This window comes from Leucopleurus acutus (assembly GCF_964270905.1).
Source record: "Leucopleurus acutus genome assembly, chromosome: 7".
NCBI lineage: Eukaryota > Metazoa > Chordata > Mammalia > Artiodactyla > Delphinidae > Leucopleurus > Leucopleurus acutus.
In genome coordinates this window covers 34875921-34902215 of record NC_139150.1, presented here as the reverse complement: position 1 = coordinate 34902215, position 26295 = coordinate 34875921, and the positions used below count along the sequence as shown (strand labels likewise).

The 26295-nt window shown below is 53.7% G+C and overlaps 1 protein-coding gene across 5 annotated transcripts in view; it reads right to left on the bottom strand.

Annotated features, from left to right (window-relative positions):
* The window catches only part of SHB (SH2 domain containing adaptor protein B), a 136439-nt gene that overhangs the window by 22275 nt on the left and 87869 nt on the right, over positions 1–26295 (bottom strand). For 4 of the 5 annotated variants that reach the window (XM_082843537.1, XM_082843538.1, XM_082843539.1 and 1 more), the window contains exons 4-5: positions 9597–9768; positions 3449–3568 (exon numbers count right to left, since the gene is read on the bottom strand). In XM_082843537.1, coding sequence (XP_082699663.1) covers positions 3449–3568; positions 9597–9768 — 292 coding nt within the window. Of the gene's footprint in view, positions 1–478; positions 2961–3448; positions 3569–9596; positions 9769–26295 lie in introns of those variants that run through there. The other variant, XM_082843541.1, reaches the window with a different exon arrangement.

Genomic DNA, 26295 nt, shown 5'->3' with positions numbered 1-26295 from the left:
TCTCACTCCAGCGCCAGCTCTGGCCCCCAAGGGCCTCTGTGCAGACATGCAAGCAACAAGGCCCAGACTGGGAGTTCTGCAGCCTGGGCCGGGCTGTCCTCTCCTCTGCTCCCTCTGCTGCTCAGCCTAGTGCCTGGTACCAAGGGCTCTGATAACTATGTGCTGAGGGAAGGCCGTGAGGGGTGGAGGGCCCTGTCCTCTGGGGCCAGACTCCCCCAAACACTTTCCTCCACCCTGGAATACCCTCATCGCATGACCCAAGGCTCACATGATAACATAGCTGGAATTCCAATGTAAATTTGCACCTCACTCCTGATAATGCCACTCCCCACCCTACCCCCACCAGGGAGGCTTCGGGATGTGGAGTCCCTGGACCTCCACGGTGGCTGACAAAGCTGGCACTTGCCCCAAGCAGCCGGCACATTCAGTACCAGGGCAGTTCCATTTGTGGTTGAGGTGATGAATGCCAGGTGTCACTCCCTGGCCGGCAGCCTGACTGGTCACTGGGAACTGAGGCTGCTCTGGAAAGCAAGCCCACCTCCACTTAGCGGGCTGCTCTGGCCAGCCACGGATGGCCTAGCCCTCCTCCCCACTGCTGGCCTTCTTCAAGAGAAAGCTGACCAGGTAAGACCACCCCTCTGGCGTTTGGGAGCTAATGGCTCCTGACAAGCATGCAAAACTAAACCCTCCACCTCCAGCACCCATGGGCAGAGATCAGTCATCCAAATTGCACTTCCTGATAATGAGAACTGACAGGACGGGTCCAGGAAGACAAACCTGGGCCTGACGGCAGAGTGCTCTGATCTGGGATCCCAGCGCAGGCCCCTGGGCTGCGCCCTCAGTCTCCTCCACCTCCTCCCCTCGCCTGGGAGGTGCAGGGGATCCTGCCACAGCACTCCAAGGACAATGGGTGGCTGAGCCCACGGGCAGGGGAACTCCGGAGAGCCAGAGACACTGATAAGCATCGATGTAAGGAGAGCAGCGTCACCTCTCATGCACAGATGAGGACACTGAGGCTCAGAAAGGTGACGTGGCTGCCAAGGCCACAAGGCCAGCAAGTGGGGAAGCCCGGCCCCTGGACTATAAGCCTGTTACAGAGCAGAAGAGAATCAAGGCGCTCTCCATCCCGAGAGTGGTCCTACGGTCTAGGGAAGGGAGCAAACCAGGAACGAAAAGGGAATTATGCTCTTAGGACTTTGACAGAAACACTCTTCTGAAGACCCATCGGTGAGCTGGCATTTGGGCCTGTTTGTATAACGGAGGGCATGGGCTCAGGGCACTGAGGAATGGACCGCGCAGGCACCGCTGGCATGAGTACTCCTGCCACTGGCTCGAGATTCCTTGTGTGCTCCCATGCTGGCGCCTCAGCCCCAAAACATCCTGGGAACTTGGGAGGCTGTTTCTTCCTTGCAGGCAGGGCTGTGGTGGGGTCACCAGGGGCCCCAACGTCCAGCCAGGCCTGCCCAGTGCAGGGGCCCGGCACGCGCCCAGTGAATGAACAGAAGTGCGATGGGGCCCTGGCCCTCATGATGAACGACTGGGCCTGGCACGGGGAGCCCCACCCTTTTCTCTGTGCATTCAATCAGCCCTCTCGGGAAGACGCCTCTGGCCTGGTCCCAGACGACAGAATTCCACTGAGGAACTCAGAGATTGCCAGCGTGATGAGAGTGAGGAAGCCCAGGGCGTGGGCAGGCTGTCTGGGTCACCAGGGAAAGGTGGTGACACAGGAGTCCCATCTCTGATGTCACTTGCTTCTTTTACCTCTTGCAGTCCAGAAAGGCACAATTCACCTTGAGGCGGGAAGGTGAAGATCTGGAAGCATCACTCATGGGCACCCGGGTTGCCAGATTACCTCGAACAGTAAGGGAGGGAGGGGGCTGCATGGAGCAGTGGGGAGTTGAAGACCCCCTGGCCCCAGGCAGCACAGCCAGCGGTGTGCACCTGACCCCACTGTGGCCCTCTGGCTTTGGCCGCCTCCAGCCCAGCCACGGTTTAATGTATTGAATTTTCCTGGGCTGCAATAACTGGCCTGATTCTTTAAGCTGTCAGGCCTGATGGTGGACGATGAAGCATGCATGTGCCGTTTGTCCTGAGTGCCCTCCCAGCTGCTTAGAAATCCCCTCCACGTCCTCCCTGGCAAGGCGGTTGTCCAGCTCCCGGTTGCACACACCCCCAGTGATGAGATACTCGCTACTTCTTGAGGCAGCTTTGGATCGTTCTGATTCCTGATTGGCTCTGTTAGAGAACTGCGCCTCTCACTGACCTGGAATCTGCCTGCCCATAACTCTCCCATCTACCACTTCTGCCCTGATGTCCTTGAGAGATCTGTGGTGCCCCCAAGTCTCCACACACCCTCTCTTCTCCAGGCGGACTTCCAGTGCCTCTGCTTCCTGCCCAGGCTCTGCTCTGCAGTTTGTCACTGTCCCTCTCAGGTGGGGTCAGTCCTGAGCAGAGAACACAGGCCAATCTCTCTCTCCTTGGCTGCACTGACCCTACTGACTACACAACCCGGCCTGCACAGGGCTCTCCTGACAGCTGCATCCCAGCAGGCCCTCTCTCCATCACATGGCCTTGAACAATGGTGAGTAGAGCAGAAAGGAAGCAGGCAGAGGGCTGCACCACTCCTGATGGTCTGTGCTGGCTGAAGGGCCTGGGTTTATGCCCCAGTTCTGTCACTAATTCTTTAAATCCGTCCTCTCTCCAGGCCTCAGTTTTCCTGTCTGTAAAATGGGTTTCAGACAATCCGCTGGGTTCCATCCAGTCAGTAACGGCACTAAATGATGAAGCCCTCAATCAAAAAACCCTTTTCTTATGGCAGGGCCACCTATCCTGAAAGCAATGGCCTCGTATCCAGAAAGACCTGACAGGTGATAATGCCAGCAAGGTTCTTCCTGGCTCTTCCCAGTGTTCCTCACAACCTTTGTGTGACACCTAAAAGTGAAACTTTCCCAAACAGCAACCTAGAACATAAGGAAAGGGTGGTTCTCATGGCGGCAGCAGGAACAGTGGGGAGTCAAACACCAGGCCTTGAGTACTGGCCCTGCCCCTTGGGCCAGCCATGGCCCCTCTCTGAGCCTTAGTTTCCTAATCTGCAAAATGGGGACAAGATGTTTCTCATCAAAGTGCTGTGTGAGGGTTGAGAGAGGGATGAGGCATGCTACGCACTTCTATAGTCCCTGGCTCACCGTACGTGTGAAAGCTATTCTTGGATATTTAATATAAATTCTAGGAAAATGCCCCCCCTCTTTGTGGGGGGCAGAAACAGAGGACATAAAAACTCCTCTGTATCCCAGAATAAGATCAAATTGGAAAAGCGAGGCTTGAAATAACTCATGCTGGCAAGTTCCCTTGGGGGACACTGGCGGGTCTTTCTGCCCCAGACACTGGGGCCAGGCCACGCATCGCTGGAGGCTGCCGAGGGCCCAGGAGGTGGCCAAGGTGTACTCACTTCAGGGAGAGGGAGTAGTCGTGCCTGCTGGTCTGGCTGTTCCGGACAAGGTAGCTACACTCCTTGCAGAGTCGCAGCAGGTTCTCCGCATCTCCTCTGCTGATGGCTCCGTGATACCATCTGCGGAGAAGAGACGGGGTCAGAACCCAGCAGGGACGGACCCCCACAGCTGACACCCTGAAATCCGCTCCTCCCCGACGAGGCTCAGCCTCTCCGAGGGCAGCTGTCGGCGTCCCGGGCCTCCTTGTCACGAGGCAGTGCACGTGCGTTTGTGTGTGTGCGTGCACCTGTGCACACGTGTGTATCCGTGCGTTCAGTCACTCACTAGACATCGACCGAATGCCTGCTGCACGCAGGTCCTGGGGAGAGAACAGTGAGCAGACCTGCGATCTCCTCGCCATGAAGCTTCCGGTCTAGTGTGGAGGCTATGGAGGAAACGAAGCAGGGCTGCCTGGCTTGGAGCTGGCGGGAGGGACCGCTATTTTACGCAGCTGCCAGGGAAGCCTTCTGCAGAGAGAGACATTTCAGCGTGAACCTGAAGGAGGTGAGGGAGGAAGCCACGAAGGACAGCAGCTGGAAAAGAGCGTATCTGGCAGAAGGAAGGGCAGCAAAGGCGGGAGTGCCTGGCATGTTTTGGAAACAGCAAGGAGGCCAGCGTGGCTGGAGCGAGGCAAGGCAGTGGGGTGGGTGCTGAGGCTGAAGAGGCCACGCAGCAGGGCCGGCTCGGGGGCCTTGCGCGCAAGGCAATGCGGGGACTCTGGCTTTCTCCATCTGAGTGACACAGAAGCCGTCAGAGGGCGCTGACAGGAGGGACACGTGCTGGCTCTGCGACATCTGTGGGACTAGTGGGCGGTGCTCATCACTCAGGAGAGCAGGCATTTGGGGTGGGGGGGTCACACCAGTGCTCCTGCCAAGTGCATCTGGCATCGACTGGGCACGTGGAAATGCCAGTGCCACTGCTTCTGGACAGCATGTGGTGAGTGGCAGAATCAGAAGGGAGGGGTGCAGTGGCAGATGCTTGACTGCAGAACAAAAGGGGAACGTTGATTTTCAAGACTGAAAAAGCTGAAGGTAAAATTGCAGTGGCAGAGTGAGGATCCTAAGATGCCGACCAGCGGGTATACTCAGAACGGGTCTCTGTTTACGTGACAGTCTCTGAGGGGCTGGATCAGTGGGAAGGTGGCCAGAGATGGGGTCAGGAAGAGAACCAGGGGTGCTGGATGGTCAAGGATGGATCACCCTTTGGCCGCTGAGTCACAGATGCAGCTCTGCCACTGGCCAGCCGGGCACTCTGGGGCAAGTGGCTGCACCTGGGTACATCTCGGGGTTCCCTACCAAGTTAGGATCACTCCACCCCTGTTTTGGGGTTGTGAGGATCAAATGGGACCATGCATTAAAGGGCTGGTGCACAGCCTGCAATGGGGTGAGTTTCCACAAACAGCAGCTACGAGCATCAGCTGAAAGAGACTGAACTTGTTGATGGCCAAGGGTCACTTCCCCAACTACCACTATTTCAGGCTGCTGCTCCCCGCGCAGACTACATTTTAAGCTCCCAGGTGTATGGGGGAGGCTGCCTCCTGGACCTGCCCAGGAGTGCCCTGTGAACAGTAGCCGTGAAAGTTCTGGTACAGACATTCTGCTTGGAGAAAAGCGTCGCACTGCCTTTCTCTGCACTTTCTGCCGTTCATAAGGCAGTGTTCTGAACAGTTAGCAGCAGTGAGGATGACATAATTATAACCTAAAAAAAACCCAACCAGCTCTAGGAAAGCAAGGACTGGAGCGTGAGTATGATGTGAGTATCCCCATCCAATGAGCATGTGACCAGGTCACTGATCGCCAGGAGGTGACCGCTCACCCTCCCAGAGACGTGAAGGCTCAGGATATGCTTAAGAAAGGATACATGACTGTGTTTGAGAGAAGAGGTTAGACAAGAGAAATTTCACCTGTGTAACACAGCCCCAGTGAGCTGACAAAACGCTGTTTTATTCGGAAAACAAGTTTCAGATATTTGAGGCAGAGCCGTCCTCAGGGAAGGCCTAGAAGTGGTCTCCAGGGAAGTGCTGTCTGCATCTGCCCCCTGAACACAGGACAAGCAGCACTAAGGGAGGTGGTGGCAGACAGGCCTCCGGGGGCTCTGGATCCTCATTAAGGGTAATCCCTGGTGGGTAAACAGGATAAGCTGCTGGTTCCTTCCCCCGCTGCTCCAGTCACTCCACACGGAGAGAAAGGCAGGGGACTCAGGGTCGAGGATCAAAGGAGAACCAGGAGTTTGGGAGAGATGGGGCAAAGGACACTAGACTGGAGGATGGGGAGAGGGCAGCCAGGATGGGCCTGGGTGGTCCTTGGGGTTGGGGGGCACGGCTGGGGACCAACCCCTGCGCCCGAGGAGGCTTTGTCTGGACTGAAAAGAGATTCCAGGCAGCAGGCCATCTTGGGGATGTGCTGGACTTTGCAGAGCTGGCCACTCAGGCCAGAACCATAGGGATTAAGAAGACTCACCCATAGCCATCCAGTCCAACCAATATCCATGAGCTCATCCAATATTTACTCACCACTTACTACACCCTTGATCTCACAGGACTGATGCAGGGAGATGGAGAATCAACAAATAGATTCAGGAAACAATGTCAGATAGTGACAAGTGCTATGTAGGAATATTGGGTTTGTGAGAAGGCAGTGACTGGGGCAGGGGAGGTGCTTACTGTGGAATGAATGGACAGGGGAGGACCCCAAGGAGATGGCATTTGACCTGAGAATCTGCACTGTGAGAAGGAGTCGATCATGTAAAGAGCCAAAGAAAACACGTTCTCTGCAGAGGAACCAGCAAATGCAAAGGTCCAGAAGTAGGAATGAGCTTGGGGTGTCCACGGAGCAGAAAGGCAGCAAGAATGGTCCAGCACTGTGAGTGTGGTGAGTGGTACAGGATGAGGATGGAGAGGAAGGCAGGGTCCAGTTCCCTGAGGCCTTGTGGGCCAAGGGAAGAAGTCTGATTTTATTCTAAGCATAGGGAGGGCAATGAGAGTTTTAAACAGAGATGCTTAAGAGATACCTGCTCTGGATGATCTTACAAAAGGTTAGCCAGGCATCCCTGAAGAGCGGCCAGAGGGGAAATGAAGCAGGAGACGAGAGAGGAGGCTTCTGCAGTGGTCCAGATGGGAGGACCTGAGATAAGAAGATGGATGGATTCGGGCTGTGTTCTGGATGGAAAACTGGAAGAACTTAGTAATGTACTAGATGCTGGTATAATGCAAACAAAGGAATCAAGATGACTCCAGGGTTGTGGCTTGGGCAACTAGGTAGATGTGATGCCATTTGTGGAGGTGGGGAAGCTGGGGAGGAGGGGGTGTCCAGGAGAAGATCAGGAGTCCAGTTTTGAACGTCTTAAATTCAAGATGCCCATTCGTCAGCCAAGTGAAGATTCCACAAAGGCAGCTGGACGTAGGAGTTGGGAGTTCTGTGGGCTGGGGAAGCGCACTGGTGAATCACCACCAGCATCCTGAGACTACCCAGGGAGAGCATGTAGCTGGAAACTGAGCCTCGGACAGTCTAACCTTCAGGTCAGGTTGAGGCAAGGATCCGGCGGGGGAGGCAGGAGCAAAACCAGGAGCAGAGACTGTCTCCGCAGGAGGGAGCCGTCTACCGTGCTGGCTGCCACAGAGGTCAGAGGAGGTCACCTGGTGACTCGGGCAGAAAAGGGAAGCAGATTGTGGTGGGTGAGAGAGTGGCAGGTGATGGAAGGGAGAGAAGACGTGCTGACACGTGGGAAAAAGTTCCCAAAGTCCCTCTTTGGGGACTTTGTCCATTGAGTGGACAGCTAGCTATTCACTGAGCACCTACTATGTGGCAGGCACTGTTCCAGGCACTGAGCAGTGGTGACCCAGCCAAGTTCCTGCCCTCATGGAGCTTATGTTCCCAACAGGGGCCAGAGCCAGAGGGGGATGTCCCGTCAGGATTACTTCTTTATTTGCTTTAAGAAGTTCACAACTGGCACATGTTTATATGCTGATGGTAATAATGACGCAGGACGGAGGGGGCGGTGGGCTGCCTGAAGAAGGCCGGGAGCAGTTGCCCTGAGTACCTGAGCAGCCTTTCCACCGTCCCAGGAGAGCAAGCAAGTGGTAGGGGTACCCGGGCAGATGTGTGACTGTCCACCTTCAATAACCCTCTAAGACTGGGGCACATCCCTCAGTGTCCCCATGTTCCCTCTCCTCTGTGCTAGGGTGGAGAGAAGTCGGGTCTTGAAGGGGCCCCCTACTCTCTGAGGCAACACCAGTCCAGGTGGGGGGATACAGTGAACCTGGGTCCTCAGGCTCCTCTGGAAGTGGGATGTTATTTAAGCCCATCTCTCGGGTGATGAGGCAGGGTCTCCAGCAGGCCAGAATAATCCCAGAGAGATGAGACGGGGGCGGTGGGGGGGGAGCCAGTCACGACTCTGGACTTGGCCGAGGGCCTTGTTGGGTGGGAACGGGAAAGGAAAGGCAGAACTGCCCTCAAGGGGCCCATGAAGTTCCATCTGGGAGTGGGAAGAGGGTAGGCTGGGCCGCTGACCCCAGGCAGTGATACAGTGTGGAGGGAGGAAGCACAGGGCCAGGAATCAGGAGATGCGCACTCTAATCCCAATCAGGCAGACCTGACAGTGGCCTTGACCTTCTAGGAGGCTTAACAGTGACTCCATGAACTGGTTGCTGAGACTGACCCAGGCAGACCTGGTCAGGATGCATGCTGAATAGCTCCCAACTCCCAGGGATCTCTGGATCATATTTTGTTTGTTGATTAAAAAGCTCACAGTTTGATCAGAAATAAGCAAAACCTGCCACCCAATCTGTGTGGCTGTGAGAAGTGATTAACACAACACCCGCTGGGAGCGCACCCCACCTCCAATGTGCTTGATGTAGCAGGCGCAGGGCTGTCACAAAGGAGGCTGCAGCACACGCTTAAAAAGGGACACAGGAGCACATGACATCATTCGGAAAACTCTGCATCCTGCTCAGCAAGGGAGCATTTCCTGTGAGGGATGCACTGCCGGCTGGGTGAGACCAGAATCCCCTGGGCGGAGACTAACATAGTACATAACGCACACAATGAAGTCTCCTACGGAACCGGCTTGGTGTCAGCTAATCTCTTGGCCTTACTGAGTGCCTACTCTGTGCCGGCCATGTGCTAAGGGTGAGGGGGAAGTGTATATGAGAGGAAAGTGAGGGGAGAGTGTGGGGTTGAGTCACGGAGTGCGAATCCTACCTCTGCACTCTGAGCCATGATATCCTAGCCAAGGCTCCACATCTCTTAGAGCCCCGATTTTCTCATTTTGCAATAAGATGATCACCCCATTTATCCCACATTCGCTTGTTAAGAGGATGATACACCTGACGGTGCCAGCACAGGATCCAGGACGTGTTTTATTAAGCTCCTGGAGAAGCTCACTCTAGGGCAGGTATGTGGAATGATGAGAAACTGAAAAAGCAGTCTGGGGGCAACTCACAGAGTGAGCGGCAGATGGGATATGGGACTTCATCCTGGCGGTGATGGGGAGCCACTGAAAGTTTCAGAGCAGAGCAGGGACCTGACACCCCAGCAGAGAAGGGAGATGGTCATCACGGTCAAGGGGAGGGGCAGTAAACACTGACCAGCGGTGTTGAGGAGAAGCAGGGAGGGAAAGGGGCAGCAGGGATGGGACTTGGACGCCGATTAAAGCTGGGAAATCTCTGAGGAAAACCCAAATCAAGAGTGTCCAGGCCTTGCCCAATTAATATCAAGCAGATGTGGGGCAAAACCATCACTACCAAAAAAAAAACAAAAAACAAAAAAACAAAAAACCATCACTACAGCTATAAAAATAAATCTAATATATAATTAGGCAGCAAGATTTGGTATACATTCAGCTTTTCAAAAACTCACCTGCTGGATGATGAAATTAGAAAGGAGCATATAAGAGTGAGGGGTGCACCATGTGGACGATTTCACAGAACTTCCTACTAGCCAACTAAAGGAAGGCAGGCAACACAGTGTGGAGAGACAGGGCCAGAAATCAGGAGACATGCACTCTAACCCCAATCGGACAGACTTGACAGTGGCCTTGACCTTCTATGAGCCTCCACAGTGACTCCATGAACTGGTTGCTGAGACTGGGCTTTGCTCCCTAAGAACTTACATTTGCTTCTCCAGTGGGACAGCAGGATCCACTCTCTCTGCCAGGATCCCACAGAACTCGGGGCTCCCATGTTTGATGGGCTTGAAGCCCCCTCCGGGAGCTCGAAGCTGGCGCCGCCGGTCCCGGGAAGGCGAGGGGGATGACTGCCGTTTCTCACTGCCATTAAACTGGGCTGTGGGGGAGAGAGAGAAAGAGCACGGTTACCTGGTTACCCAGAGCTCAGCTCAAGGAGTGGCGCATAGTGGGGTCACGGTTGATGGTTCTCGTTGGGGCTTTACAACTTGCAGGCAGAAGGGTTCCAGGCAACGAACAAACATGGCTCGAAAGACGTGGGCTTCCTAAAACGGGACAAGCCTGTGCCATCAGAAACAGATGGTGCATTCGAGAGGCTGGTTGAATCCCCAGAGGCCACTGAGCTCAGCCTGGTCCCCAAAGGAACCCTCCTGCAACCTCCACCAAAGGTGACATGGCACTCCCAGAGGGGGCACAGTCCCCTAGACAGTTCCTCATTTTCTGCCAAAAACCTGTCTCAAAGTGGCTCCTCTCCTCCTCCCAGTCTCCCATCCCACCTGGGGCGGCACAGGCCACATCTGCCCCCTTTCTCCTAGGACAACCCTCGAGAGTTCTAATCGAGGGTCATGTTGCATCACCCAAGTCTACTCCTTGTCCTGGACCCAAGCACCCAGGGGAGCCTGAAGCAGTGTCCGGCACAGCGGAATGGGTCCTCCAGTGTGCCTTCCTCCCGTCCTGGACCTGTGAGAGTGTTGTTCACCCCACGGGCTGGGGAGGATGCCTCTTGAGGGCAGGACCCCGGAAACACCCCACAAAAAGCAGAAAATACTGAGCTAAAACTGGAGTTGCCAGAAGTGTTCCTGGAGACTGGCTAGTCCACCTTGCAAGTTATCTCTCTGGGCTTCAATTTCCTCACCTGGAAAATAGGGATAACGACCGTACCCACCTCATGGGGTTGCTGTGAGGATTCTGCCAGGTGGTGTGCAGCCATCTTAGCAGAGCGCCTGGCATGCAGTTAGTCTGTGCTCAGTCAATGCTATTATAAATATTTTCTTTTATTATGATTTCTATTATTATTTTTATTATCATGTCTGCTCAGTGTGGACACAGTACTAAGCACTTCACAGAAGCTTCCAAACTGACCTGAGTACCCCCCTCCTAAGCTGGCCAGTGACTGGCTGTGTGCCTTGGCTAAGCTGCTCAACCTCTCTGAGGCCCCATTCCCTACCTTACCAGGCTGCTGGGGAGATCACATGAGGGACTGCATCCTATGGGCCCAGCATACACAGAGCGCTTAGTAAGCTGGGCCAGGGCCTGCGGAACAATGTTCCCAAGGCCACATCAAGGTGCAGGCCCACGGACACACAATGGTATAAATCTCCCCCCAACCAGCGAGCGTGGATGTGGCCAGCTGTCCTCCAACACCAGCCGCACGGCAATCAATCTCACATTCACAGAAGGTGCTGGGAAACCCCTGCCCTGACAGTGGTGATGTGCTGTCCACGGGGACGGAGGTGAATGAACCTGTTGCGCGTCTCAGGCGCGGAGCAAGATCACGCATCAGGACTGCGAAACATTTCCATCCCTCCAAGACACTCTTCTCTGTTAATCACTACAGAAAACAGAGGGAAGGGGCGAGGAGGTTCCTGCCAATGGAAGGCCCTGAACAGGTTGGAGGCATGTGTATGTGGTCCCTGTCATGACTGCAGTGGGGTCCAGCAGGCTGTCCACCCTAGACTCTCATTCACATGTGCAAGGCACAGTTCAGGGTTGGGGAAACAGCAGTGAGCAAAACAGAAATCCCTGTCTCTGGAGCTCAGGGTCCGAGTGAGGAGAGACAGACGACAAGTGAAATGAGTCAGATCCACAGCACACCAGCTGGTGCTAAGTGCTCCGGAGAAGACAAAAGCAGGACAGGGCAGGCCTCTTGAAGGATGGCATCTGAATAAATGACTGGAGGAAAGGAGGGCCGAGCCACGTGGACATCTGGGGGAAGGACATCCCAGGGAGAAGGAAGAGAAAATTCAAGGGTCTTGAATTTAGGAACAGGCCAAGGGTGACACAGAAAACACAGCCCAGGGCAACTGGAGGGATGGGGGGGGGCGGAGTTTGAGGCTGAGGGGAGTGGGAGGGAGCAGGGCCAGGTGGTGGGGCTCTGGAGGCCTTGGGAAGAACTTCGGTTTGAGAGAAATGAAGAGCCATTCTGATGTTCTGATGGCGGGGGAAGCCTTTTGACCTGGCACTTTTTTTTTTTTTTTGCGGTATGCGGGCCTCTCACTGTTGTGGCCTCTCCCGTTGCGGAGCACAGGCTCCGGACGCACAGGCTCAGCGGCCATGGTTCACAGGCCCAGCCGCTCCGCGGCATGTGGGATCCTCCCGGACCGGGGCACGAACCCGTGTCCCCTGCATCGGCAGGTGGACTCTCAACCACTGTGCCACCAGGGAAGCCTGACCTGGCACTTTTTAACAGGATTGCTGGACTGACAAGGGATAGAGGACGCGGGTATATGGGAACTCTCCGTACTTTCATCTCAAATTTTGCTGTGAACCTACTTAAGAAAAAAACTGTGAATTAAAAAAAAAGAGAGACCAAGATGGAAGGGGAGCAAGGCCGAGCAGAGGGGAAGCTCCTGCAGGATGGGCTGGCATGGGAGAGGTGGGTGGAAGTGACCGTGAGAAACCAGATTCCGGCAGAGGCACAGGACTGGTCTGTGTCTTCAGGCTGGAGTGAGAGTGAGACAGATCAAGGTCACTTACAGGCTTCTGGCCTGAGTGCTGGAGGATGGGGCTGGCATCGTCCAGGTGAAGAAGACTCACAGAAAACTCTAAGCTCCGTGAGAAAGCAGGATGGAGGCCAAGCTCCAACCTCCAGACGCCCACAGCCTGTGATGCCAGGACTGGCAGTGTGGAGTAGGGGCAGAGCGAGGACTGGCTGGGGGCTCCTGCCCTCGTCTCCAGCTACGGTTCTGTCCTGTGTCCAACCACAGGGACAGACAGCAAGATGGCAATGACCTCAAGACCCTTGTAGGGAATACGTCCTGGGGTTGTGTGTCTGAGAAAGGCCTCCTCCATTTGGCTGATGAGCTGGGCTTTCACAGTGGTGATGGGGGTGAAGCTCAGAGCCGGGGCCCTGGCACACATGTCACCGCGGGCCCTTCCCTGGTTCCCAGCAGCCCAGCTCCCCCACCAGGGCTCCCACTGAACCACACCAGCCCTCATGGCAACCAGTCAAATGGGGTGTATGTTCTGGGAGGGGGCGTGAGGAAGAGGTGGGAGGGGGCGTGAGGAAGAGGTGAAGCAGATTCTGACCTGAGCCCCCTAACTTGCAGAGTCCTGGACGGGTGACCGTGGGCAGCGGTGAGCACTGCGATCGGGTAGACAGGTGAGGGCCTGGTCACCCTTATAAAGAGCTGAGACTTGATCCTACGATGGGTTGAATGAAGGAACGCCGTTCTTCAGATTGGGCTTTAAAGACCTCTCTGACTGCTGAAGGAGGGTGGGTTTGGGGGCAACCCTGGAGGCAGAGAGACCAGTTAGGGAAGGCTGAATCCCTCAGTGATGAGAGGGATGTGGGAGGCGACTCCAACAGGACTTGATTACGTGTGGGGCAAGTCAGAGAAGACTCCTGTGTGATGCCACACTGAGAGGGAGATCGGGGCACAGCAGGGGAGGGGGTCAGGGAGCACAGGGCCAGTGTGTACTTTCCCATGAAGCCTCCCCTCTGCTAACTTTCTGATGTCGGGAGTGGAGAGGAGGCAGTTCGGCAGGCCTCTGGCCCCTGGGGGTGAACAGTGCTGGAGTGGGCAGAGGAGTGGGGGTTGGGGAAGGGGCTAGGCGGGAGATGAGGTTCTAGGCTTAGTTTTGCCACAGGCAGAGGAGAGGGAGAAACCAGACGAACTGTAAGGCACTTTCACCTCTGACAACCTGGGTGTTCCACCGGCTAAAATCAGAATTGGGGGCTCTCTCCCAGTATACAATCCCACGACACACCTCCTGGCACAGAAGGTGAAAAGAGAGGCATGGAGCATGGAACACCGATCACGGAAGGAACCCAAGCTCTCACGACCAACGACCTGGCAACCTGCCTAGTCTCAGATCTCACCAGGTCCCTTTCCAGGCCATGCTCTCTGCCTGTATTACCAGGACACCCTCCCCTCCCCACTGTCCACCTGACTGACTCCACTTGCTCTTCAGGGGTCACCTCTTCCAGGAAGCCTTCCCTGGCCTCACCTCCTTCCCAGACTCCCCTTGATCTCAGCCTATGGTACCCTAATTGCCAGTTTCCTTGTTTGGCTCCTCATGAGCCCCTCAAGGGCAGGGGCTACACCATACTTGCCCCTACCTCCCATCCCTAGAGCATGCCCACAACGTAACAGGTGCTCAAAGAATGACTGAATGAAGAAACTTAATGAGCTGCTGTTTCACTGTACTGGGGAAAAATATCGGTTTTCATACCAGATAAATTGGATAAAACCTAATAACGTCCCAGTCAACACTGTAAATCCCCACTGAATTAATTCATACATCCGCTTGCAAGCTTAATAATATAGCCATACATTTTAGAGGGAACAGGTGGTGATGAATGACAGGCTTAATTAGGCAAATCATTCCACCTAAAGTAAAAATATACAAACTCCAAGTGATTCAGCAGCACAAGAAAAAGAAAAAGTTAAGAACAAAAGCTCCAAACACAACTGCTTTCATTCCTTCTAATTAAGCTTCCCTTTAATCTGCAATTTAAAAAGGCAATTCTTTTAAGTTAGTGATTTTCTGCAAAAGGTAAAGGAAGACACAGCCCTCAAAAGAATATCTGCATTTAGAGAAAAAATATGCCACCCTTGTGAGTTGTTAGAATGACAGTAACTAATTAATTCCACCTATAGGCAATTACAAACAGAAGTCCGAGTTTTGAGGGAGGGAGGGGAGACTCAGACGGGCAGGGCCAGGCCTCTGGAGCCCTTTTGCCTTTGGTGTGATGATGGGGACCAGTACCCTGGTGGCAGTGGGAGAAGTGGCCCGGTTGACAGCTCTAGCAGCCTGTCTCCCGAGAGGGCGAGGTGACCCTTCGTGATGTCCCAAATGTCCTTCCAAAAGCTCTGGTCTAATGACACGTCTCATTCTTTAAGACCCAGCTCAGATCTTCCGGGAGGCCCCTCCTCCCTGCAGATTAGCCTCTGCCGCTGGTGGTCCCCTTCCTACACGTATGGTAGATTTTATACCAATCAGCCTTGAAGTTGGGTCATTGTCAATGACAGAAGACGGCATTTCCAGGTGCCCATGCGAGCTCTAACCCTCACAACAACCCTGCCACCCTGTGGGCAAGGGAGTGGGGGCCCAGAGGAGGGGAGGGAGAATTCCGCCAGAGTCTCAGAGCTAAGGAGCGGGGCTGGCCGGGCAGGAGCTGTGCCTCACTCATTTAGTCTTTGAAACGACCACCACCTGTATGAAGTCTAGAAGCTTCGAAGGTCTGGCACAAAAGTCCCCCTTCCACAAAGCCTCCCCTGATCCCACCTGCCGAGAGCTACCTTCCTCCCGGGCGGCTCATGGCACTTGGCCCTTCTCTCGTAGCTCAGTGGGCCCCCAGCCAGCCCGGGTGTTCTGCGGGGGCAGCGCCTGGGATTTAGGCCTCTTTTTCCTCTCCAATCTCTTGTCTGTCCCTAAACTGACTGTGGTGCTGGGCATAGAGATGGTGTTTAGTGAATGTTTGCTTAGATGAAGTAAATGTGTTCCTTCAGGATCTGGCTCCTTCCTGTTTATCATTCAGGGCTGGCCAGAGAGATCAGGTTCCAAAATGCCAAAGGGCCTCTCAAGCACAGCTCTCTGGGCTCAGAAGCTCTGGCTGGCTCCTACTTCCCTGGGACGGAGAACTCACTCTGATGCTTGAGGTCCTCTGTGACTTGGTGACAACCTGACCTTCTGGATGCATCTTCCCCTAAAAAAACCCCTCCGGGTTCCACACCCACCCCTAGGCTCCAGTCACAAAGAATGGCTGGTCCCGAATCCATCATCTGCCTTCCTGCCTCTAGGACTTTGCTATGCTGTGCCTGTCCGATAGAATCCCTTTCTTCACTATGTCTGGTGCAAAAGTCCTAGCCATTCTTCAGTTCAGCTTTAATGCTACCTCCTGGGGGGAAGTTTTGTCCTAGACACCCCCCCCAGGTGGAATTCCTTTCTCCTCTTCTGAACCCCGCCTCCCCTGTCTGTGCCACTGTCTGACCCCGCGCCAGCCTGTATCACAGTGCATTATGTAGGTGTCTTCTCAGAACGGGATGGAGATGGGGCCTCGTGCCTCAGCCTCTTCTGAACTTCCCCATGCCTGACACACAGCCCATGGGCTGCAACAAGGCCAGAGAACAAAGGAACTGCAGCGGCTCAGCATCGTGGAAAGGACGTGGACTCTGGAGTTAGGAAGATCCGGGTTTGAACCTTGCCTCTGCCACTATTGTGTGACTTTGGGCAAGACTCTAAACCTCTCTGAGCCTTAGCTGCCTCTTCTGTAAAACAGGGCTGACAACACCTATACCATAAAGGATTGTGGAGGAGGTTAGTAACAGATGATGTACCAAAGTCCAGGCAGGCCCCCTGTATGTGGTGGTCCCTTCTCCCCATGGTCACATCCATGCTCAGAGCAGCTCCTTTTCATGTACTCAAGAAGATAAAGTACCTTGTATCAGAAACCATCTTCTCCAACCTGTGCTGGAATTCCGAAGTTGGAAGCTCCAAGAGGACAGGACATATTCTGTTTTATTCAAAGGCGGATTCCCAATGCCTAGAACAGTGCCTGATATATAGTAGATGCTTAGAATCTGTTGAGTGAATGAATCTCCATCCAGATTTATGGTCAGCAGGACCAAAAAAACTCATTCATCAATCAAGAAAGGAAACTTAGGAGCTGGACTCCCCACCTCAAATTATTTTAAAATAGTTTTGAAAAATGGCTTGACCTTTACTGAGTGCTTCCTGTGCATGGGCAAGCATACGTGAGGATCCGACGTGACATTCTCTTCTGACCCTCACAACGAACTGAGGAGGTTGGTGCAACTTCACCTACATTTTTATGAACGGGGCCTGGTGCGGGCGAATAGCCTGCCCCAGCAGATAGAAGCAGGCTGTCACCCCAGGCAGCGAGCCCCAGACCCCAGTCCCTGTCCCTCTGCTTTGGGATGGAAACAATCGGCAGCCTCCTGGAAACCCTGGAAAGCCTCTAGAAGTGCCTTTCTCTGGGGACGGGCAGGGAGAGAAGAGTCGACAGTCTGCCAAACATCCCCCAGCCCTCTGGGCGGACCACGAGTGTGCATGGTGGCCCCTAAGGACAGGGGTCATTCACAGGGAACCGGAAGGGAGCAAAGGGGGCCCAGGGTCTTGGGTCCCAGGTAAGGCCTGCCATGTGCTCCAGGTTCAGTGGCTGCTTCTTTCTGGCTGGCCTGGAGTCTCCGGCCCTCCCAGTTCTCTAGTACAGGATAGAGTCCTTTAAGCATAAGGCAACAAGGATTAGAGAACTGAAAACAAAACCCCGTGCATAGAGCTCTCAGGTGCTAAAAAGGCTTCTTTAGGCCCCGTGTGGATGAGGTGGGAGTGAATACGGGGCTGACAGGAGGGGCCTGCACACTGTTCCAGGCCTGGTGTTTGTTCACGGATGTCCTATGACTCTGAAAACACAAGGGTACAGAGAACAGAATGAAGGTGCCCAAGGCATCCCTTCCACACAGTCCTGGGCACTGATTCCTCCACACTGCTGATGGCCGGGTGGGTTTGTAGTGGGGGGACAGGCGGGGAGTGGGGAGGGCAGGGGTGCAGAGGCATGGAAGGGGCTGCAGCCCAGGCAGTCATAAGCCCTCAAGAGGGGGCAAGGAGGGAGACTGCGCGTTGGTTTGGGCAGGTGGGGGGCCCCCATGACCCAGAGTGTATGGAAATACCACAAGCTTTCACAACGATGAGCAAACACTTGCACTTGACTAAAACTCTGTTCCTATGACAACGGTCCTCTGTTGCTTCAACTTTCTAAACATATGTTCTGCCTCATCTCGCCTGCTCCTCATAGTAAGACAAGTATTAGAATTCCCATTTTACAGCTGGAGAAACTAAGGCCCAGAGAGGTGAAGCCCTCTTCTCCCCTGCAGTTCAAGAGCAGGCCTCACTCTCCCCTCTGCCCGGTTAGTGAAGGCTGTGCCTCCAGGTAGGCTGTAAGGTGATGGGCAGCCTAGCAAATGTTTTGGTTTGCTTTTCCAGGATCACCTATGACAGGCCTCTGTATTCTCCTTGCAGACACATGCAGGCCCCAGGGCACCAAGCTGCCACGTCTCGTGGGCAGTGCCTGAGAACAGAGGTTCTCATTATGAGAGGGGGCAGTGGTGACTCCCCGAGAAGCGGGGCGTGGGGAAACCCACTTGGGCTCCAGGAATCCCATCTGGTTTCCAGGAACACTGTCCATGCATGTACACCCAAGCCTGGACTGGGGAAGGAGGGCCTGGCATGAGGGGCGTGTCTGCATCCTCCTATTCTGCACCCCAAAAAGGAAGCATGGACACCGCTGCCTGGTGCAAAGACCCTGCCCCAAGGGCTGCTGCTTGGCTGCAGGAAAAGTAGGGACAAATCCTGATGAAATGACCCAAACGCAGAGGACTTTACAGCTGATGAAGCAAGCCACCTCCACCATCATAACTCATTTTATAAATGAGGAACAAGAGCTGCAAAAGGGACTGACTTGCCCCATGTCAACAGCCAGATTTGAACCTGGACTTGAACCCACGTCTTCTGAATCCCAGGAGCCTCTAACAAGTTCTGCGCAAATCCTGTCTACAGTGCAACAGGTTCTCAAAAACAACAATAGTAATGATAATGATATCAAAAGTCAGCCTCCACTGAGCACTGACTGTGCCCCTGACTCCTGGCACCAATTACCACCTGGTTTTATAGATGAGGAAATAGGCAGTTTGCCCCAGGTCATCCTGCTAGCAAGGGGCAGCACAGGGCTTTAAATCCAGACCCTCCAGCTCTCCTAGTTCTGAGCTGGGCTCAGTGTCAGGTGTCCCCTCAGGTCTGATGTAGTGTGTCTCCTGACACTTTAACCTGCAGACACCCACAGACACTTAGAATCAATCCTAGGGCCTGGGAAAGGGACTTGCCCCATCCACGAGCCTCTGAGGACCTGCAGGGAGCAGGCTGGGCATTTGTGGAAATGAGTCTCCCCTTCCAGGAGTCCCAAAGCCCCAGCTGAGCTGCTTATATGTTTCTGCTGCTGCCCCTCCACAGATGGTGGTGGGGAAGGGAGGAATGACAGGAGGGGACAAGCAGGTAGGTGCATGGCTCTCAAGGGTTTGCTTGCCACCTACTGGCACACCAGTCTCCTCACTCACAACATGGCATCCGGACGCACGGGTCAATCCTCAAACACCCAGGGACACACTCTCGGCCTTGAGTTCAGACCAGGGGCTGCAACCACAGCAGACAACAGCCACTCACAAACGCCCCTCTTCATGCAGGTCCCTCACCCTCATCTGGAGAGAAGATAGGTATACAGCACGAAAGAATGATGTGAAAACGTATCACCTCTGTGTGAGCAGGCTGCATGATACCTATGTATTCTGTGTCCTGAAGAGAACTTGGGGTTGGTTTTCCTGAGACGTGATTTATTCAATAATTTAACAAATATCTGTGTGTTCGTTATGTGCCAGGCACTGATCTACGTGGGGACCCAGGTGTGAACAAGGCCGGCAGAGTCTCTGACCTCACAGAGCTTAAAAATCTCTAACCACACAAAGATCTCTGACCTGCCAAGCAGAAGGGCAAAGATATTCTACTAAACCTTTGGGTTTCTTCCACACAGGAGACAAACGCACTTGAAGCAAAAACATTCCTATCAATATAATTAGCAGGCAAACCAAAGCTATGAAGCACCAGTGTTTTTCTTTGTTTTTTCTATGTTACTAAATGAATTCATTCATATGTCAAACAGAAAAAATAACTGGAAAAACCTGTCCCTCAGCCAAAGGAAGCGAGTGATCCCAGTTCTCTGTTTAAAGCCCCCTTCTCTCTGCAGACCTGCTGTTCACACGTGTTAAACATTAATTACAACTGTTACTCATTACATAGCAAAAAGCTCCGAGTACAAACACAATTGTTAATTTCCTCCCAGGCCCAAGGCATTCTGGGAACCTGAGCAGGGGGCAGGAAGCACTGCCGGAGCCCCAGTGGGGCCAATGGTAAGGAGAAGGTGGCATGTGCTGGGTGTGCCAGGTGATGGTGGCAGGTCTAAGATTCCCCGTGGAAACTTCTGCAGAGTCCGAGCCTGTTTATTCTGAGTACACAAGGATGAGTCATGGGCTTGGTGGGAACAGTGAGCCTGGAGCAGGGTCTGATGGACTCAGTGTCAGCACTACCACCTTCAGAGCATTTGTGTTTCACGGTGACAGTGACAAGTCACAAGCTCAGCACAAAGTGGGCGCAACTGCTTCTGCCTCCAGAACAGCCCAAGCCACCTTGCCCGAGCACAGCTAAAGAGAATGTTCAGACCTGCCCTTTACGCACTCTCGATGTCAACACAGCAGTGGAGAGAGCCTGAGCTGAGTTCATTAGCTGTGTGACTGTGGGCAAGCTGCTCACCCTCTCTGAGCCTGAGTAGTGTCATCTGTGTGATGACAATGAAACCACACCCACCTTGCAGAACTTCATAGGGTTAACCTGTGCCAGCCTCCTAACTGGCGCTCACTAGCTGTTAATTGCCTGCCCCTCCTCCGTCATCCCCTTAACTTCATAGGATTATTTTAAATTAGCCAACTGAACTGGCTCAGAGATGACTCACAGTTGTTTAGGAAACAGACATACCTGAGACCTTACTTTCCCCTTTCTCTGCCCTTTGAGCCTCGCTTGATGAGCTGGGAAAATGTCAAAACTCAAGAGGGTGCCTGCCTAAGGGGTGACCAACACAGCATTAGCACCCCCCATGCTGACAGTAACAAGTATGTATCTGGCGGTTCCAGAATAAACCAATGCACACCCATACGGGATGTGGTAGGAGCACAGAGGGGGCCCAGCCCAACCTGGGATGAGGGTGGGGAAGGGACTGGTCATGTCAGGGGAGGCTTCCTGGAGGAGGTGGCATGGACACCACCCGAGCAGAGCTGTGACACCCCCTCCCTAACTCCTCCCTGACCCCAGCACCTAAAACACAGTATGTACTGAGTATACTTTAGGTTCTCAAAGTGGGGTCCCCAGATCAGCAGCATCAGCAACACGTGGGACGTTGCTGGAAATGCAAATTCTCATGCCTCATTCCTGGAACCTACTGAATCAGGAACTCTAGGGGTGGGACCCTGTAATGTTTGACACTTCTTCCAGGTGATTCTGCTGCACGCTCTGGGCAAACCAACCAATCAACAAACGTGTCAGAACCAGAATGGGGAGGGAGGGCTGTGGGGAGAAAGGCAGTAGAGACCCTCTCACACCTGGGGACCAGTGGCCCAATCCTCGGGAGGGACTGAATAAAGGATGGAAGAACCAGGTGGTTCATGGTGAGAACTATTGCTGGAATCGAGATGGAGTATTTCCTACAGAAGTGTTGCTTTCCGCACTATCCATGCCTCTCGCTGCCAGGAATAACGGGGAATGAACTTCATAAATGGGCCCTCTGTGCCCCCAAGTCCCTCTTTATGCAGTACTGTTTTAATATATACAATTAAATTTGACTTAATACAGCAAGCCTTCCCCGAGTGCCAACAACCGTTCTCTCATGTGTGACCCTTTAGAGGTTACGAAGTCTTCTCATCCAATTTTTTCCCTTGATCAACACAGAGATCCAGTGTGATAAGGATTGTGACTATCCCCGTTTTACAGATGGGAAAACTAAAGCTCAGGAGACTGAAGAGCCCGAGGTCCCACAGCGGGTGAGTGGTGGAGCTGGCATGTGAACTTGGGATTGTCTGACTCCGGTTACTGTTCCAATGGCTCCCGACACCAAGACACTGTGTTGAGCTTTCCAGGGCAGAGAAACTGGCCAAGGAGCTAGCGCGGAAGCCAGACAAGTACCCAAAATAAATATGTTCAGCATTGAGTCACAGGTCTGTCTTCTATTTTCACTGGGAGGCAGGCCTGTTTCTGGCTGAACCCAGGACATTGCCTGAAAAGTAGCTTCAAGGTAGACAAATCTCCAGACGATGAATCGAAAATGAAGTGACTTTTGTTTCTCCTGCCACTTGGCACCCTGAGCCCAACCCTGAGCAGGCACTCTGATCACTCGCTTCACAGAAGCAACTGCAAATCATTAAGGATGTAGTTTTTAACTTGACCCATTGAATTAAAAGGAAACGCTGATGCACCCTCCGTGTACGGCATGACTGCTGTGAGGTCTCCAGCAGTCCCCATCCCTTCCCCGGGCCTCAGTTTCCCTAGCTGGACAAGGGGGAGTGGGATGCCATGGGTGGGGACCCCTTCCTGTGCTGAGGGATGGCAAAGAGGACCAACCCGTGGGATGGCTCTGGTCACCCCATGCAGGCATGAACCTCCAGAACTTGGGCTCCCACAGAATCCTCAGCTGGAACTGTTCCAAGTGGGAACATACACTCTAGGCACGTATCCTACCAGCTGCAGACGCAGGGAGAAATTGGTGCAAGGGCGATGAAAGGCGTGTGACATTTCCTGTGGGCTCTGGGAGGGCGAGGGCTCCAGCCACATTATATACAGCATCTTGGATGGTGTCAGAGAGCCCAGACATTGACAGGGTAAGGGCTTGGGCTCTGGAGTGGGACTTCCCAGGTTCAAATCCCGTCTCTGCAGCTGACTAGCTATAGGCTCCTGGGCAATCATTTCTTCTCTTTGGACCTCGGTTTTCTTATCTGTAAAAGGAGGAAACTAAGGTCCCAGGGGGTGGTTGTGAGGATTAAATGAGATAATGCATGCACAAGTGTTCTGTAAATACCAGCACTTCCCCAACGCAGTGCCCTTTTTTAAGCCCCACCAGGGCCCTCTGCAGTGGACACATTTCCCAGGTGAGGGAATAGAAGCCCCAGGACAGGTTCAGTCCCTGTCCTTCCAATGGCCCCTCAGAGATCTGAAGACTCCAAATCCATGTCTGCTTTGCCAGGTTATCCACCCAGCTCCTCGGCCCCCTGCCTGTGTGGCCACCTCCTGGGCAGGATTCCTTTGTCCATCCCACAATTCGTGCCACAAAGCCCAGGGGCTGGTCAGACAAGCTGCATCACCCCCAAGACAGCGTGGAATCACCCAGGCTGCTTCTCCTGCCCCACGCTGAGCAGGGAGCTGCAACGGGGGGCTGGACCTGCCGGCTGTAAAGACTCCAGGGGGCGGTGAGTGGAGAACTCACCCCCTGGAGAACTGCGTCCAGCCAGCTCTGAAGGCAGGTGTTTCTGCTGGGTGGCAAGGGGGCTGTCAGTCTGATGGAAGCCACCGCACCGCTCTGTTCGCTGCAGCTGGTGGTAAAACTGACTGGGCATCTGTCCCGGGGCTGGGATCAGCTCAGGCCATGTGTGTGGCTTGGGACTCCGGTGTTGGATGGGTGCGGGCAGGGGTTCTGGCTGAGGCCATCACCAGCCTCCTGGAGGGAGGGCAGGCAAGGGAAGCCGAGGGCTCCTGGGGAGCTTGCGGTGTCTCTCATTCACCTGGCCACAGAATTCTGAGAAAAGGGAAGACTATCATTCCCGAGAAGCTAGGACCACCTCACACCCTGCAAGAGCTGTTTTCGCGACAACCAGGAAGGGATGATCAAGCCTTCCCAAAAGGCTGCACTGGCTGAGAAGGCCTACTTCTGCGGAGAATGCCAAAGCATCCCTTTGAGAACAGCCTCATTTCACGAATGCGGTGCAGGACAGCACTCTGAAAGGCGGAAAGCACTTCTGCTTCGTAGACTGAATCACAGAGTAGTTCAGAGGCCTTCCCTTCTCCTGGCCTTTGACCAGCATGCTGGGATCCTGAAGGAATGAAGCTTGGAAGCAGCCCTGGAGAGGCCTGCAGGCCAACCTCCCACTGCAGGGCAAAGCCCTCTCAACACCAATCCTGCCTCATTCAAGCTTCTGCGGGCAAATCTTGGTGAGAGGAAGCTCATTATACACTTTCAGGTGTACCTGAAATTCTTACCACTCACTGTGACCCTAAATCCCTAGGACTCCTTCTTGGTGGGCCTACCTCTGCCCTTTGGGGGTCCCCACACCACACACCTTCAGAAATCTGAAAACACTGACCAGGATACCTCATGTAAGCTAAACAGGCAGAATCAGAATACAAGGGATGCAGGGACTTCCCTGGTAGTCCAGTGGTTAAGACTCTGCGCTTCCACTGCAGAGGGCACAGGTTCGATCCATGGTTGGGGAACTAAGATCCTGCATGCTGCGCGGTGCGGCAAAAAACCAACCAACCAAACAAAAAACAAGGAATGGAAAGAGATGCTAACGATACTGCCCAATGGATTCTACCACGGCTACAGATCCTGCACCCCAGGCTCTTGGGGCCCATCACAGAGCTCCCAAGGGCCCAGAGAAACTGTGTGGGGCATTTCAAACAGGTATTGCGATAAGGAGGACGAGGCCCAGCCCAGCCTGCCTTGCTCCCTGGCACCACCAATGATGTGCTAAAGCGCGTGCCACACACACTACTGATTCAGATGGGAACATTACCCTTTGTTTCTGAGCAGCCATCCTTCTGGGTTTACAGATGGGACCACGGCAGCACTTTAGCAACCTAATCGAACTGTTTCAACTCGTCCTTATTACCTGAGAGGTGGCCCATCCACCTCGTTCCACCTGCACTTTGGGGCTAGGAGACAGGAGGGTGCTCCTTGGCTGCAATGCCGCACCTGACAGGCTCTGTCCACAGATGTGGGGAGGGATCTGGTCAAGACTAAAGGCTGGTGCTCACAGCATCCCTCCAGCCCAAGTGAAACAGCTTCCTTCTATGCCCCAGAAATCAGAACCGAGCCAAAAGCTTCTTGGGGAAAAGCACAATCGGTATCCACCCCAGAGCAAGACACACAATTGATGAGGTAAGTGACTTGATGAGACACAGGTGGGGACATGAGTCTGAGTCTACTTTCTATCAGCAGCCTAAGAAGTTGACCTATAATGACACTTGTGATAGCAACTCAGCAACATATAACCAAGTCCACAGTGGATACCTGTGGCTCAGAAACTTGTCTGGAGACAGTTCTATCTAAGACCTTGTGATCCTTTGTGAAAAACTAAATGTATAGTAGTTTTAAAACTAGCTTTGGGCAGAAGTGGGCAAGTTCTGGTCTGAGAGGCTTCTGAAGAGATGATGTCCTGTAGGGTAAGGGCTTTTCACTTTAACATGCCAGCGAATCACCTGGGGGTCTTTTAAAACAGATTGACTCTGCAGGTCTGGGGTGGGGCCTGAGACCTTGCATTTCTCACCAGTTTCCAGGTGATGTGATGCTGCTGGTCCAGAGACCACATTTTGAGCAGCAAAGCACCAGACTAGACTAGAGCACCTAAGGTGACATGACCTGCAAGGTGGTCAGTCCAGGAGAGGGTGAGACGCCACACCGCCTGGAATGTCATCTCTTGCCATGGGCCCTTGGTATCTAGGACAGTTGTCACATGAGCCCTTTAGCCCTTTAATCAAACTGGTGTTTGTGAAGAGCCACCTCTGGGACATCATCGGCTCCGTTCTAGTTCCTCCCACACCCGGGAGGAGCACAGCCTTGTCAGCCATGCCAGTGGACAGGCCTTGGATTCCCTTGTGCCGAGGGCAGAGGAGGCTGTGAAATGCACGGGAGAGACCTGAGGTGACCAAGGACCTCAGCCACATGACTACTCTCGGCTCTGGCTCTTGACTGGCATCAAGGCCTGGCAGGCGGGCCCAGCACCTACAGCACTGAGTCCATATGGTGAGGGAAGTGCCCCACCAGAGTCACGTGCAGGAAGCTCCACAGGCTCAGAGAGGCAGCAAGGAAGCCCGTGGAACATGTGGCTGCGTACCAGGAGGGCTCACAGGGATGGCGAAGGAGGCACAGGACTTTTCCAGATAGGACACAGCAGGGAAGGCCACTTAGACAGAAGGCATGGGACTGCACAGCGTGCTACATCCAGGGAACTGTGAGTAGTCTGTGCTAGAACAGTCAGAACTTCGAGCAAGGGAATCAAGATGAGTGGAGGGCAGAGGCCTCACTTTGGGGGGCTAGGAAGGGAGGGAGGGTCTAGTTGTGCATGAAAATGGGAGATTCAAGGCAAAATGAATCTTAAATAAAAATAAAAACTCCCTTTCTGACCTTCAATGTGGTAAGAATTAAATTACTCACTCGATGTCTGTTTATATGCCTAAACTCTTAGAAGCATAAAAGTGTTTTTGCATCTGACTTTTCCCCTCTTAACATTAAACATAAGCATTTCCCTAGGTTGTTATAAACTCTGTGTCAACATCACTTTGTAGTGGCTGCACAATATTCCATTTAACCGACCCCCATTGCTGGACATTCAGGTCATTCTCCATCTCTCATGATCATCATGCCTTTCCTGTGCTTTAGATCATAACCTCAGCCTGGATCCTAAGGACTGGGGTTAGGATCAAAGGGTGTGTACATAGCTTAGGACAGGTGACACATGTGGCAGACTGCTCTCCATACGGCTGTGGGAGAGGAGAGGCACCTGAGTCATTCAAGGGGCTCTAGGCCAGGGGTGGGGTCAACTCCTGAGGTCAGGATGTGGCCACGGCCTGTGCTCTG